A 14813-nucleotide genomic window follows, 5' to 3' on the forward strand; every position below is an offset into this window, starting at 1 on the left:
TGTTAATTAGTGTCATGTGGTTAACTGTAAGTGCTATTATTATCCCCATTGAGATGAATTTGAGGCATCAGGAATTAAATATGATGTCCAAGTCCCTTGACTGGTAAGTAATACAGCCAGAATTTATCATTCTTCTCTTGCAAGCAGATGAAGCCAAATTCTTTAAACTATTATGTATTTTAAAATAACTTCTTTTTTTCTTGGAATTCAAGTCCTTTTCTACACACACACACACACACACACACACACACACACAAATCTAGAAAATTTTTCCAAAGTTCATTCAGCTGAAATTCAGTGTAAAGAATTGTTTGGGGACTGGAGATAGAGCTCAAAGGCTTGCTTGACACATCTAAGATCCTGGGTTGGGACCCCGGTAGCTATAAAAGAGAGATTGATGACCACACTCTAAATAATGTTCTTTTATTGGATCTTCAGTGTCTTAAGCAATTATATGTTATAATAAAGTTAGAATTTTTTTCATGTAAGGGTTTTCTTGAAGAAAACAGTTTCTTCATGATTTGCAAGCATTATGGCTTGTGTAATAGTAGTGACCAAACTGACTCATTGACAGGCAAGCCACATACTGACCCTCATCAGATCATACAGCTTCTACTGGATGTCTTCATGTCCATGATTGAGTACACATGAACACTTGGCCCTAAAGCGTAGACTGTAACCAGGTTTGGTGACAGAATCTTGCAATCCCCAATGCTTGGAGTTAAAGACAGGAAGATCCAGAGTTTAAGACCAGAATATCAATAGTCCTCTTAAAGAAAATGGAAGGTGACCTCATCCATGAATTTGTTGTGCCCCTCACCTGCCTCTGGAGCCTACAAGCCTCCATCAGGTGTTCTTTCTCTCCTGACTAAGTAGCAGCCTGTTGAGATGCTATGTGATGATCCCTCCATTTGTTCTGAGAGCCAAAATTCTTATTTTGAATAGACTGTGTTAATATGTTCTGTGTGTATATGCACTGGAAAGCTGTGTATTCTCCAGGAGAAAACTGATGAGATGCATGAAGATATGTGGATATACAAGTCTGTCTTGCCCCACTTCCCCTCTCCCTACCCACATCCACAATAAAAGAAAGCAGGCCACAGAATTCTTCCTAGAAGGGCATCAGTGAAAAGAATGCTTTGTGGTGATCCACCGTGACAAAAGATGTCTTCAGACATTCTAACTTGGGTTGACCCTCCCTAAAAAAAATTTGGGGAAATTTTGTCTGTCTACTACATATGTAAGATGATACTAAAACTTCTTCAATAATTATTATGGCACATACCTTTAATCGCAGCATACAGGAGGCTGATACAGGAGGATCCAGGATTTGCAGGCCAGCCAGTTAGCAAGACTTAAGAGATGGCATGGGGCCAGGTTTCTCCCCATCATATGTGATTAGTACAATTTTAAATTATAAATGTGAACTAGAGCCTGAGTGCTACCATTATCCATGTTCTCAGAGCCTGCGGTTTTAGATTATCCCCTTTTCTAATTGAGTTCTATTTCCTTTTGGATTTTCCCCTCATTAATCTTTTCCTTAAAATTGTCTGTAACATAAAATGTGCATACAGACTGAAACTGAACTTCAGTAGTCTCATTTATAAAACTTCTCATTAGAGCTCAGTTGATGAGGACAGTATGAAGAGTCGGGTATAGTCTATAATCCCAGCACTCAGAGATAGGATGAATTCCCAACCAGCCTGGACCCTAACTCAAAAACAAAAAGATAGGAATCTATTAAAGGTTATGAGATAAACTAAATCTTCTAAGAAATAGATCTATTAATGAGATTGGTATAGCTGATTTTTCTGTTACCAGTTTATATTTTATTGTACAGTTATTACCTAGTTGCATTCACATTGTTCGCGTACCTTCTCTAATAGCTGAGCGACTGTGACATTACAAGGGTTTTGGTATATTAGTACCACTGAATTATTTTGATGCTTTCAAAGTTACATGCTAAAATTATAGTTATCTATTAATACAAATTACCTAAGTCCACTAGGTACTCCTATACTTTGCTATTACCTGGTCACTGAAATTATTTGTTTTCTCAATATTAACACTCCAGGAATTCCACCTCAGGATGAGGAACCTGCATAAGGCTGGATGCATAGCCTGCCCCCCTCCCAAAACAGAAGAAAAGTGATGAAAAGAGGCCAAAGCAATAATGTGCTCATCCTCAAAGCTGATTGCTGTCCAGTCAGCTTTAGCAGACAAAAGTGATATTTGCAGATGAAGAAGTCTTCCCTCCATGCTGCTGACTTTCTTAGCATGCTTGAAGTATTCTTTTTTTTGCAAATAAATGTGTATTCCAGCATGAAGACTAGGACCCATACAGAGCCCTATAACAGGTTCTGGCTGTTAGCATCCAAATTAGCTCTCTACAGTGTTTAGCTCTCTACAGTGTTTTTTACATTCAAGTCCTGACACATAAACTCAGGATAGGATTTGCTGTAATTGGAGATAGAGTTTTTAAAGAAGACATCAAGTTAAAAAGGGATCATTAGGTTTGCTCTTATAAGTGGGTGTCCTCACAAGAGTTTAGACCACAGACACAAAAAGAGATGGAACAGAAAATGTAGCTATCTGTAGCCAAGGAGAAAGGCCTCAGAAGATGTCTTTGTCTTGGCCTTCCATCTTCCAGAACCATAGGAAAACATTTGTTGCTTAGGACAGATACCCAGTCTCCCTGCTATTTTGTTCCCGTTGCCTGAGCACATTATTGCAGATTTCAGTGTTGGAAAGTATGCTCTCATTTTATCAAAAACCTGAAAATGGGAAAGTAGCTTTGGAACTCGGTTTCAAAGGCTAGAAGAGTTTGGAGGCATGTTTTCAAGAAAGAAAGCTAACCCTGGATTCTTGATTGTTAATAGAAGTGGAGAAGTTGATGGCACTTCTCTTGAGGGCTCAGGAAGAAAATATCAGTGAGGACAGTTACTCATCTCAGATATAAGTATCATGAACAGAAGGTCTTTGAGAATGAGACAGAAGGGTCCCTGGTGATGTCTCAGGCAGACATTGAGGAACATTAGAGCCTTGACCATTATTATGTGGAAGTAAAATAAACAATTCAGCCAAGGGGATTTTTGAGTGAAGTGCTGATACGCTTGGTTCTTTGTTGTCAGAGTAAAACATAAGAGGGGAGAAATAAGCTAAAGAAGGGGTTGTTAACAAAGAATGAAATGTTCAGTTTGAACGTCTGAAACCTCTACAATCTTTTCAGCTTTTCATATTGTGGAAAAACCACTGCTCTGTAAAGATCACTGCAGTGTGAATAGTCAGTGTACTACAGAGGTGGACTTGGTTGAGTCAGTTATGTTGAACTAAAAGGCACAGACATTGGACAAAACAAAGTAAGATTGCCAGAATTTAGGGGTTCTGCAAGACAGGCCTCTAGAAATACGGATGGAAACATGGATTCTTCTGAACTCTAGGGAGGTATGTATGTCCAAGAAGGGTTGTTAGCCAGTGACAGAATGTCACACAAGGAGAGTTAAATGAGCTGGAAGATGGCTAGAGTTGGCCTTCCTCGGTTTTGGACTTGCTTGAGATTCATGACTCCTTTCTTTCTAGATATTTCTGCATTTTGCAGAGGGAATGTCCATCGTGTGTCTGTGTACCCTTGTATTTTAGTGGCAAATAACTTTAGATTTCCAGGTTCACAGCTAGGAAGGAATTTTATCTCAAAAGGCACACCTGGAATTTCATGGATTCCTGATTTCGATCATATTTAGATTGTAGGCATAGAGGCAATATTTTTGAGTGGGTCATGGGTGGGATGGAGTGAATATGTTCTGCATACATGGTAGACTTGAAGCTTGGAGGCCAGTTGACAGTTTTGTGAAGAGGTTCTAACCATTTAAAGAGAAGGTCTTTGAAGTGATAAATAAGTTTATGGCCAGTAGGGTAAACCCTGATGCAGTATGGCTATTGTTCTGTAATTAGAGAACCTGAGGACATAGACATCAAGACCATGGGAGAGCCAGAAGGACTGGAAGAAAGCCTCAGAAACCACAGGTGTGAACCTCCTACAGAGGGGAGATTGTATTGCCTATGACATTTGTCACAATAGTCTTGGCAGACTACTAATAGGCTGTAAACCACTGAAAGGTGGAGTTACCTTGGCATCTGTGGCCTTGAACCACATTTGTGGGGAGAGGGCCATAGCACTATCATCTTGCTCTGTTTTCTTTTGAGTAATGAAGTGAAGCCTATAAGCCTTAGGTTTTCTTTCTTTCTTTCTTTCTTTCTTTCTTTTTTTTTTTTTTTTGTTTTTTTTTTTTTTTTTTTTTTTTAATGAATCCCTGATCCAGTCTTTTGCACTAAGCTCTGTCAGTCTTCCAGAGTAAAATGGAACATTTCCAGTTGACTGAGGAAAGAAAATGCCTCTTAGGAGTGTAGTGGGAGTCTGGGCCAAGAGAAAGGTTAACTTTGCCTCCTCAGCAGTGGGCTGTGTTCCTAGTATCCCCAAGCCAGACATCTCTCTGAAGTGTGTGCCTGCTGACCCACTTTACTCAGAGGGTGGCAGTATGGGGTTCTCATGTCCACCTGACCTGCACTCCTGCCTGCAACCCTCTAGAAGAATAGTTGGTTCCATCTACAAACTTATATGGGTCTCAATCGGATAGTCACTGCTCCAACACCTGCTCCAACACCAGCCTGATCCTGTGCAGGCAGACACAGAACACAGGCTAGTTGCCAAACCATCACAGGACAGCTTTGAACACCAAAGGATCAAATAAATGATCATTGCTGTGGATGGGAAAGCAGATGTCGAGGCCTGGCTGTGTTGAGCTCCATAGACATTTATAGCTTGTGTGCATGTATATGAGTAAGCGTGTATAGAGGTCTGACAACCTTCAGTGTCGCTCCTTTCTTCCACCTTGAGACAGTATCCTTGGCCTCTACCTGCTGTATACCACAACCTGGCTGTCCAGTGAACTTCTGAGGATCCTCCACTTTCCAGCGTCATTTGGAGCACTGGAATTAGGTACACACTGAGTGCTGTACCCAGCTCTTACTGGGTTCTAAGTCAGGGCATCACATGTTCAGGACAGGCACTTTACCCACTGAGCCATCTTTCTAGCCTCTATTCAGACATTTCTAAGAATTTCACTTGGCAGTTTATGTCCTTGTCTTTTGTTTACAGTAGTCCTGTAAGGGCCATTTTCATATATATTCTAGGGAATCCCAAATGACTAGAAGCCAAGGTACTTTGTGTGTGTCACATGGCAGGTGAGGACGTAGAGAGTCTCAGTCCCTCTGTATGAGACTGGTGTCTGGTTTTGTTGTGTGAATTCTAATTGGTCTTAATAATAGGTATAGGGGTTAATGCTGAAAGATCAGAGAAGCAGAACATCCAGCCAGCCAGCCACTAGTTCTTATCTCTACTGAATCCTCAAACCAAAAGAATGATCTTGTCCCTAGGAATCCTCAGACTGAATGCAATGAGTTCCTGTCTCTTCCCACCTTAGATTCCCCTCTCCACCCAGCCATATCACTCCTGCCCCCCTAGTGTTGAGATTAAAGGTGTGTGACTCCCAAGTACTGGGATTAAAGGTATAGACCACCACCACCTATCCCAATTTCTCTTCGAGACTGGATCAATCTAGTGTAGCCCAGGGTGTCCTGGAATTCACAGAGATCCACCTGCCTTTGTCTCCCAACTGCTGGGATTAGAGATGTGTGCCACTACTGCCTGGCCTGTATAACTAACTAGTGGCTATCTCTCTTGTCTAATCTTTAGGAAAGGTTTATTTGTTAAACCACAAACACAATATCAGCACAGTTTGTGGTTAAAATATGCATAGTATGAAACTTTGATTTTTCAGCATGTAATAAAATTCTCACTGTTGTTCAGCCTTCTCCTCTTTTTTCTCCTCCAGCCTAGCCACAATCTTTTTGTGGGTCTGTGTGCTGCTCACAGTACCTCATATGAATAAAATCACATGAGGTTTACTTCTTGGAGCTAACTATCCTTGCATAATGTCCTTGGAACTCATCTATTTTTATGACCTGTTATCTTTCTCCTTTTAAGACTGAATACTCTTTCATTTTGTATACATTGCCCCATTTTGTTTACTCACTCACCTGCCAGTAGTCTTCTCTGTAAAGCTTTGTAGACCTGGCTGACCTCAAAGTCACAGAGATCTGCCTGCCTCTGCCCCCCAAGTGCTGGGATTAAAGGTGTGCACCTCCACTGCCCAGCCTGTGTGAAACTTCTAAAGGGAGCTTTTGTTTATTCACTGGAATGTGTTATTGATAAATGTTGACATCAGAACACTTTCCTCAGGATGACCCAGATGAAGGCAGGAAATCCATAATTTCCTGTCAATTTACCACAGCTTTCAGACCTGTCCTTAAATTCATTCTGTGGATTGAAAAATCAAAAGTGGAAATTATTTTTATTTTATAAATCTTGTTCGAATTTGCTAGGCTGGCTTCTAACTCATGATCCTCTATCAAAATTCCAGAATGCTGGGAATATAGAAGTGTGCCATCATAGGGGCTTATCTTAAGGCTAGTCTCAAAGTAAGGAGAGGAGATTTTCTTCCTAGCAGAAGCTCTGCAGTAATGCTGTCTCTCACTAGGAGGCAGGCTGTACCCATAAGCTGCTGCCTCACACTCAGCTGGGATTACTTTTTATTAAATCTCACTTAGATATAGTTGGTTGAAGTTTAAAAACAAAAATCTTAAATAACACTAATTTAAATCCCTTAAAGAGAATAAAATTCAGCACAGCCTGTACATTTAGTTCATGTGAGCTCCTTTCATAAGAACATACAGAAACAAACAAGATTGTTGTGTTTGGTCAGATAAAAGACCTGATAGCAGTAGCAGTGTCTGTTAGAACTGTCAGCAGCTTGCTTAACTGACTGCTTTTCTTCCTTCCCCTCTGTCTGTATTCTGTGTGCTTGCTGGGATTTCAGTTCTTGCTGGCCAGTTCATTAACTGAAAATATATGTGGCTCAGGTCTTAGCCCCCTCTACCTCAGCTACTTTGAAGTGTGGGGTCTCTGTGATTATCACAGCTTCTGACACCATAATGAGGTGGTTCTTAGGCACAAATTTAGTCTGGGAGCAAGACAGTGCTACACTATTTTGCTTCACAACTGGGGAAGCAAGGGGGGCTTCTAGCATGTGAGTCCCTCTGGTGGCAGTTCCCCAATCTCTGACTGTCCCTTCCCACCAGAGCTCTACCCTCCCTACTCAAACCTACTTTTACTTTTCTAGAAAATCAGCTGTGTGGAAACCAGGTATCCTGGCTAAGACAAGTAGAAACCGTTTTAGTTTTAGTGTGCTGTGACAGAGGTCAGAATCTGGTGCCCCAGAGTGTTGGCACAACCAGGACCAGCTCCTACAATAGTAATAAATATGCCTACTTTGAAAGATGAATGAGATGTTCTCAATATTGAAATTTGAAAGTTTACTCTGGTGGTTGTCATTCTTCTTCATCAAAATAAAAGTGGGCTATCTGGATGGACCTAGACATCTCTCTTTTCACTGTGGAGACCTGACAAGCAGTCAACTCCATATGGGACCTGTTGCATAGTCCAGTCTGCATACCAGCTAAGCTGAGGTTGGAGTAGGGGTAGTCTGTCAGCTCAATGCCCAGGCTCCTGGAATTCCTTTAAGGGGTGGAACTGAAATTGAACCTTTCCCCTAGTCTTTTTCCCATAGGAAACCCATAAACAGTATATGTGTGTGTGTGTGTGTGTGTGTGTGTGTGTGTGTGTGTGTGTGTGTGTGTGTGCGTGCGTGCGCGCGCACAATCACACACACACATTGAGGAGTTATAGACCTCAGCTACAGAGGCCATCTTCTCTGGATCTCTCCTGAGACTCCAGCTGTCCTTACAGCTCTTGATGGATTCCTCAGGGAATCAGAGAGCAGCATTGTCTGTGTCTGGCCTTAGAGAAACCAGTCTCTAGAGCAGTTCCTGTTGATCATTTTAGTCAGGGTTCATCTTTCTGGACCTCAGCTTGTGTAGATTTGCCTTCTCATACCTACTTAGTGGTAATATTCATAGCTGGTGCTCAACCAAGCAGTTAATTAGATGAATTTGCTTCCTGGATCATACAGTTTTCCGGAGTCTGGTCTTCAGTGGGTTGGCATCCATCCCTAATAGTAGGCAGCTAAGTGTGGCCATTGTTTTTTGTTTTGCAGGAATGAGCTCGAGCGACAGTTCCTAGAATTACTACAGTTCAACATCAATGTTCCTTCCAGCGTATATGCCAAGTATTATTTTGATCTTCGTTCTCTGGCAGAGGCAAACAACCTGAGTTTTCCACTAGAGCCTTTAAGTAGGGAGCGTGCCCACAAGCTTGAGGTAAGTGGATTCACACACCACTGCAGTGCATTGTTTTATTACCATATCTGTGTTCCATACTTTGTGTGTTAGTATGTGCTGTGAAATGAAGGCAGGACCCTAGATGGGTTGCTGGCCAGTTCATTAACTGAAAATATATGTATACTTCATTTTAACAACCATATGACAGCTTTTACTTAATGTATACCACGTCTATTTTAAAATGAAAGATTTTTTTAAAACATTGTGTTTATAGTTTTGCTTTGTTTTGATTTTGTGAATATATGCCCACAAAAATAATATTTCCCTGCATTTTTTTTTTTAAAAGCAGGAAGCTGCCAAGTAACCTTAGCAATTTAGAATGCAGAAAGGCTTTTATTGTTATGTTATTTTTTTTTTTTTTTTTTTTTCCCTCAAGCATTCTTTTGTAGCTGTAGCTGAGATCTGCCTCACTGGTAGTGGTCTGGGTTGAAGGCTGTTGTTCTAACCCATGACTGTTTATCACAGCAAATGTGTGTTTCCACCAACTCTACACATCTGATTCATAGCAGAGAGCAGTGCTGAGCCTGGTCTCATCCCTCTGGACTTCAGCTCCTAAGCAATGTAATCTCAGCCATAGAGCCTGTTCCAATTGGTTTCTATACTGTGCTAAAACACTGGCCAATACCATCTTGAGGAGGAAGAATTATACTTCTACAACATAGTCCATCATTGAGAGAGAAGACAAGGTGGGAACCCAAAGGCAGGAGGAATGGTGCTTAATGGTTTACTCCTCATTCGTTGTTATACAACCCAGGACACCTGCCCAGGGGTGGCACTGCCCATGAACCAGTCTGATAGAGGCATTTTCTCAGTTGAGGTTTTGTCTTCTCTGATGATTCTGGCTTATGTCAAGTTGACAGAAAACTAACTAGCACAAAGCCTTAGACCACAGTGAAAGAAGAAAGAGACCTTTTTCCAAACTTCTTAAGGCCTTGTAGCACTTACTCCACTGCTTGCCTCCCTCCCTCTTGGGAATAATGCTCAGACAAGGCCAGTAGTTGAATAAAATCAAGCCAGAGATGGAAAGTGTTTTTGGTTGGTTGGTTGTTTAATTTTGTTTTTTGTTTCTATGGAAGTTTTATTTAATATGAATTTCCTCTACATTCATTCTGCTGAACACTGCTGTTCTAGTTTCCTTTCTGGTACTATGATAAAATACCCTGACAGTAGCATGGGGGAGAAAGGGTTTAGGCTTAAAATGACCATGTTACTGTCTGTTATTTCAAAGAAAGTGAAAGCAGCTAGAGATAGCACAGCTGAGAACGCAGGGAGAATAAAGGCATACATGCTTAGTGTTCAGTTAGCTTACTCTACTCTTACACTGTAGAGGATACAAACCAGGGAATAGGGCTACCCATAGTGGACAGATCGTCCTGCATTGATTAATGCAATCAGGACAGTTGTCTATAGATAAGCCCACAGGGCACTCTGCTCTAGACAATTCCATAGTAAGACTCTCAAGTGATAGAATACCTTAACTTCCCTATTCCTGCTCATTATACTTGAACTTGTCAGTTCGGACACAAAGGTTCTAGTTTTTTCTTGAGATTTGTTAAAAGAGCAAACAATTAAAATAGTTTTGTTTGGGTGTTTGTTGTTTTGTTTTAATTTTGTAGACAGGCTGAACTCACTGGACTCACTGTGCAGACCAGGCTGGCCTTGAATGCCTAGAGATCTTCCTACCTCTGCCTCCTGAGTGCTGGAATTAAAGGCTTGTGCCATTATACCTCCCAACAGTCCATTCATCTTAAGAAAGAAATTTAGTAAAGCAAGGGAAGAGGCTAGAATTAACACAACTGCAGGGAGATTTCGTGGTCATCTCACCTGTTCACATCTGCACCTCATGGCTCTTGAATGTGCTGATGTGTGGCAGAAGACTTGACCCAAGAATTCTGATGCCCCTGAAGAATTTGACTTGTGTTTTTATTGTGTCCCACCTGTACTGTGTGTACCATGCATGGGACGAGACTCCTCAGCTCTCCCTCTTGACCATTTGCCTTCAACATGGATGCCTGCCTTATTTCTCTACTCCAGTCCTCATTCTCTACTGCTACTGAAGCTACTTTTCTAAAATGCTGTTTTGAATTTTGACATGTTCTCTTAAAATGTACTAGCATGTATACACTGGCTGCAGACTACAAAGTCTTTTCATCCTGGCCCTGAGTGGCTTCTTCGTCCCTCAGAATCCATGAGTCTGGTCTCACCAACACCCACCATGTCAGTTGGCACCTATCTGGACACCTTATCTTCTCCATCATTATAATGGTTGTCTCTCAGCAATGTGGGTGCCCCTTCCAGTAGAATTGGGCATCCCCTCTCAGAGTTGGAATTATGCTGAGCAGCAAGGCCTCTTGAGCCAGCAAAGGTGGCAGCCCTGTAGAGTACCCATGGAGCCTGGTGTGTGTGTGTGTGTGTGTGTGTGTGTGTGTGTGTGTGTGTGTCCTGTAGAGTCCCCATGGAGCCTGGTGGGTGTGTGTGTGTGTGTGTGTGTGTGTGTGTGTGTGTGTGTGTGTGTGTGACCTGTAGAGTCCCCATGGAGCCTGGTGGGTGTGTGTGTGTGACCTGTAGAGTTCCCATGGAGCCTGGTGGGTGTGTGTGTGTGACCTGTAGAGTTCCCATGGAGCCTGGTGTGTGTGTGTGTGTGTGTGTCCTGTAGAGTCCCCATGGAGCCTGGTGGGTGTGTGTGTGTGACCTGTAGAGTTCCCATGGAGCCTGGTGGGTGTGTGACCTGTAGAGTTCCCATGGAGCCTGGTGTGTGTGTGTGTGTGTGTGTGTGTGTGTGTGACCTGCACTATCTTTCTCCCTTTCAGGCCATCTCTCGTCTCTGTGAGGACAAGTACAAGGACCTGAGAAAGCCCACAAGGAAGCGTTCAGCAAGTGCTGATAACCTGATTCTGCCACGGTGGTCCCCAGCCATCATCTCCTAATTATGGCACCCTCCTGAGGCCATGCCATCCCTTAGTTTCTCCTTTTGTTTGAGAAAAGATGAACTTGGGGTGGTTTGTTTTGTTTTTCTCTTTTCCTTTTGTTTTTAACACATAGCCCCATCAAGGCTGCCTTCACGCCTGCCTCCACACTGCATTCTGTACGCAGAGGCTTTAAAGGACGTGAAATCAGTGTTCTGGAATCCAGTATCAAGCCTTCCTGGCCATCGTGAACAGCACTTCTTTCATGGAGGAAAAAGACTCTAATCCGGGAGGAGGAACAGAAGGAAAGGGAAGTTGTGTTGAGGCGGAGAGTACTTGGTAGCTGACTTTCTGGGTCCCTGTCTGGTTTTAGATACCAGGAGGTATCTGTATGGAGCCAGAGGTAGGTAGCAGAGTTGAATGCCTATCCAACTTGGGAGTGTCGCACTGTGCCCTTGGAATCAGTATGTTCTGTAAGACTTCCTGCATTCCTTCTTGCTGCTTTCTTGGGATTGGGGAGGGGAGTTGTTTGTTCATTTTCATTCTGGTTTGGTTTTGATCCCACAAAGCAGAGGATATAGTTTGTACCCACCATGGCACAGACATCCAAATAAATAGTACTGTTTGTTTATCTCTGCACCATCTATTTAACTGTCTTCTGAGCTTTCTTCCTCACAAGTAAGATGTGCTTGTTGTTTCTACACACCTGTTTTATAAGAATCTCTTTTAACAATAGCAGGATTAACTTGACTGTAGTGCTGAACCAAAAGTCTCCCTCTCCTGCCCCACCCCCAAGAAAGTTCTATCTAGATTACATGGGTGCTTGTGCCTTCCAGTTTTCTTGGAATTGGTTGTTCTTGATTTTGTTTTTGTCACCCCTCCCCCCTCCCAGGTTCTCTTTCTCTGCTAACATGAAAGTGTAATTATAAAACTCAATCAGACTTTGTGGCTAAAGGCAAAGGTCCTCAGCATAGGCATCCTGGATAAAGAAGCATCCAGGGAGCCAGGTTTGCCTGACCTCATTGTGAGGAGCCGTTCCATGTGCTCCCTGCCTGGTCATTCTTCTACTTCCATGTCCATTGTTGCAAGCAATATTCTTCTTGACTTTTATATGTTTACTTTAAATCAAATTTAGTCTATTTGTATACAATTTTTTTAAAAATATAAAATTAAAAAAAAAAAACAGGTTGGGGGAATGGGTGGGTATTCCAATGGGAAAATCACTAAAGGGAAAAAAATAAAATAAAATGTTACTATTTCCTGAGGTATTTTTCACAGAATGATTGAATAAAAAAAAAACAAAAAACAAAAAACAAAATTCAACTTGCATTTTCATTGTGGGTGCTTGGAGAAGCTACACAAACTGTGAAGGCTCATGCTTCCTTAATTGTAACCAACTTTTGTGTTTTCTGACTATTTCTGATTTGCTTTGGCCTAGATCAGAATCTTTTGTTGAATAAAACAAAGGGTTAAAGGACCCTGTCAATGAGAAAATCTGACCTGAAGGCTAAGAATCCAAGTCACTCATGCACAACTGCTTTGCTTCTGCTCATCTTCTTAGGTTTCAGTGACCAAGGTTCGTGAGTTTTTCCTTATATGAGACACTTGAGACAAATGCTAGCATTTGGTTTGTTACACCCACCTCTGTGTGAGCTAGGAAGAGTTCAGAATTGTCTGTTAGTATTAAAACTCAAAAACTACATGCCTGACCCCAACAGGCTTCTCTCCATGGAGCACACTTTGGAAATAGAAGGAACAAAATGTCAAAATCCCAAGAGCATGGAGCCAGAAATGTCAGTCAGGGTTCAGTGGAGTGTGTTTTGTGCAGTCATGTTTCCAGTCAGAAATATGAGCAAGTTCTGGCCTAAACTTATGAAGCAGGAAGTGAAAAATTAACTACCCTTCATTACACCTCTGATGATTTCTTCTGAGCGGAAAACAAATTCAGCTTCTGTCTTCAAGAACTTTAAACAGAGGTCTAAAAGTGTAGAAAGTCTCATTTCATATTCTCTCATCTCTATAACTCTAAAAGGGACCTATTTTTCGTAGCCAAATATGAATACCTCTTAGACGAATTCCTTCCTCTCATGTATAATACCTTATTTTACCAGCCCATTTCAGGAAAGAACTGCTGACTTGATAGCAGAAATCTTATTTTTATTCCTTTTATTTGAATGGGAGATTTGGAAATTGACTTATGTAAATATTTCAATGCACCTGATACTATTTTGTGGAGTTTATTAAACTACTTTAAAAGATTGTACAGTCTATTTATTGTATGTGTGTACACACAGTGTGGTATCTGATATCAGCAGTGACTCCTTTTGGCCTGGTTCAGTTTTATTCAGACTGTTGGCTATTGTGTTCAAGCCTTGTGCACTGGACTCTACCTCTGAATAGGAAACTTTTCACTACACATCAGTGCGTGTTAATCTGTATTAATTAGTTGTGTGTTTTGCACTAAGGATTTCAATTGTACCTTTTGGCTTGAATCATTAAGCATGTAGGTAGAGACCCATTTCATTTTCAAATACAATGATAAAGACTTACTTTTTATTCTCTGGTTGTTCTAAGTTTGCCAAAAGAAAAAACAAAACAAATCTAATAGTATGTGTTAATAAATCATAGTGACTGTAACTTGTTTGTAAAGTAGTTCAGTGTCCAACAGGTAACACTGGATGCTGTTCATGAATGCTATCTCAGTGCAGCCTTTAATAGAGAGCTTATTCTCATTGAAGGATAAAGAAAGCCACCGTTTGATGACTTTAGACTTTATTTAAATAGTAAATATAATTTGTTGGAGAAAAACACATTCTGGTAAATTTTGTTTTATTCTTTGAACTGGGAGAGGAAAGGAGTTGAGTTTAAATGAAGTTAGAAAGTAATGAGATCCTGAAGGCCCTAGAGGTGCTTTCATGCCTTAATGCTCAGGTGAGACCAGCTGTGGCCTCACACCTCCAGCTGTTGGGGCTAGTTCTTCTGGTTTCCTTCTCCATGGTCTTTGCCTGGGACATCTCCATCTTGGGGTTTCCCTTGGTTCAGGGGATTTTTTGCTGCTTAACTGAGCTTCAAGGCAGAATTTAGTGAGTCATGATTTTGCATATTGTTGCTGCTTTAGGAACTGCAACCTAGGACCATATTTTAAGCTTTGAGTTTATATATATTCCTAGTTCATTATAGGTATTTAATAAGTTAAATAAATTAATATATGTACATAGAGTAAATAGTGTCTGCCTTTCTGGGTTTTTTTTTTTTTTTTTTTTTTTTGTTTGTTTTTTTTTGGTTATGTTGTAAAATTGGACAGGTTTTCCAGTGTGGTAGCACTGTCCTGTAATCCCAGTGAACAGCAGAAGGATCATGATTTTGAGGCTGGCCCAAGCTATGTAGTAAGACGCTGCCTCAAAAAAATAAAATTGACCAGGTTTTACAGGTGGTGTGAGTAAGCTAATTAATTCTAAAAGCATTGTGAGAAAGTTTATGAGCCTTTAGTGATTTACAGACTCTGAGATCCACTTGGGACTTGAACCAGGTGATGATATAAGTTACCTAATA

At 41.2% G+C, this 14813-nt stretch overlaps 1 protein-coding gene across 1 annotated transcript in view; it reads left to right on the forward strand.

The window, feature by feature from the left end:
- The window catches only part of Ccny (cyclin Y), a 112891-nt gene extending 99371 nt beyond the window's left edge, over positions 1-13520 (forward strand). Inside the window, exons 10-11 of the mRNA XM_051205760.1 lie at positions 8172-8334; positions 11166-13520. Of these exons, the coding sequence (XP_051061717.1) occupies positions 8172-8334; positions 11166-11282 (280 nt within the window). The 3' untranslated portion in view covers positions 11283-13520. The remainder of the gene's footprint in view (positions 1-8171; positions 8335-11165) is intronic.
- The last annotated feature ends 1293 nt before the right edge of the window (positions 13521-14813 follow it).

The sequence above is a fragment of the Phodopus roborovskii genome, unplaced genomic scaffold, assembly GCF_943737965.1.
Source record: "Phodopus roborovskii unplaced genomic scaffold, PHOROB, whole genome shotgun sequence".
Lineage (NCBI taxonomy): Eukaryota > Metazoa > Chordata > Mammalia > Rodentia > Cricetidae > Phodopus > Phodopus roborovskii.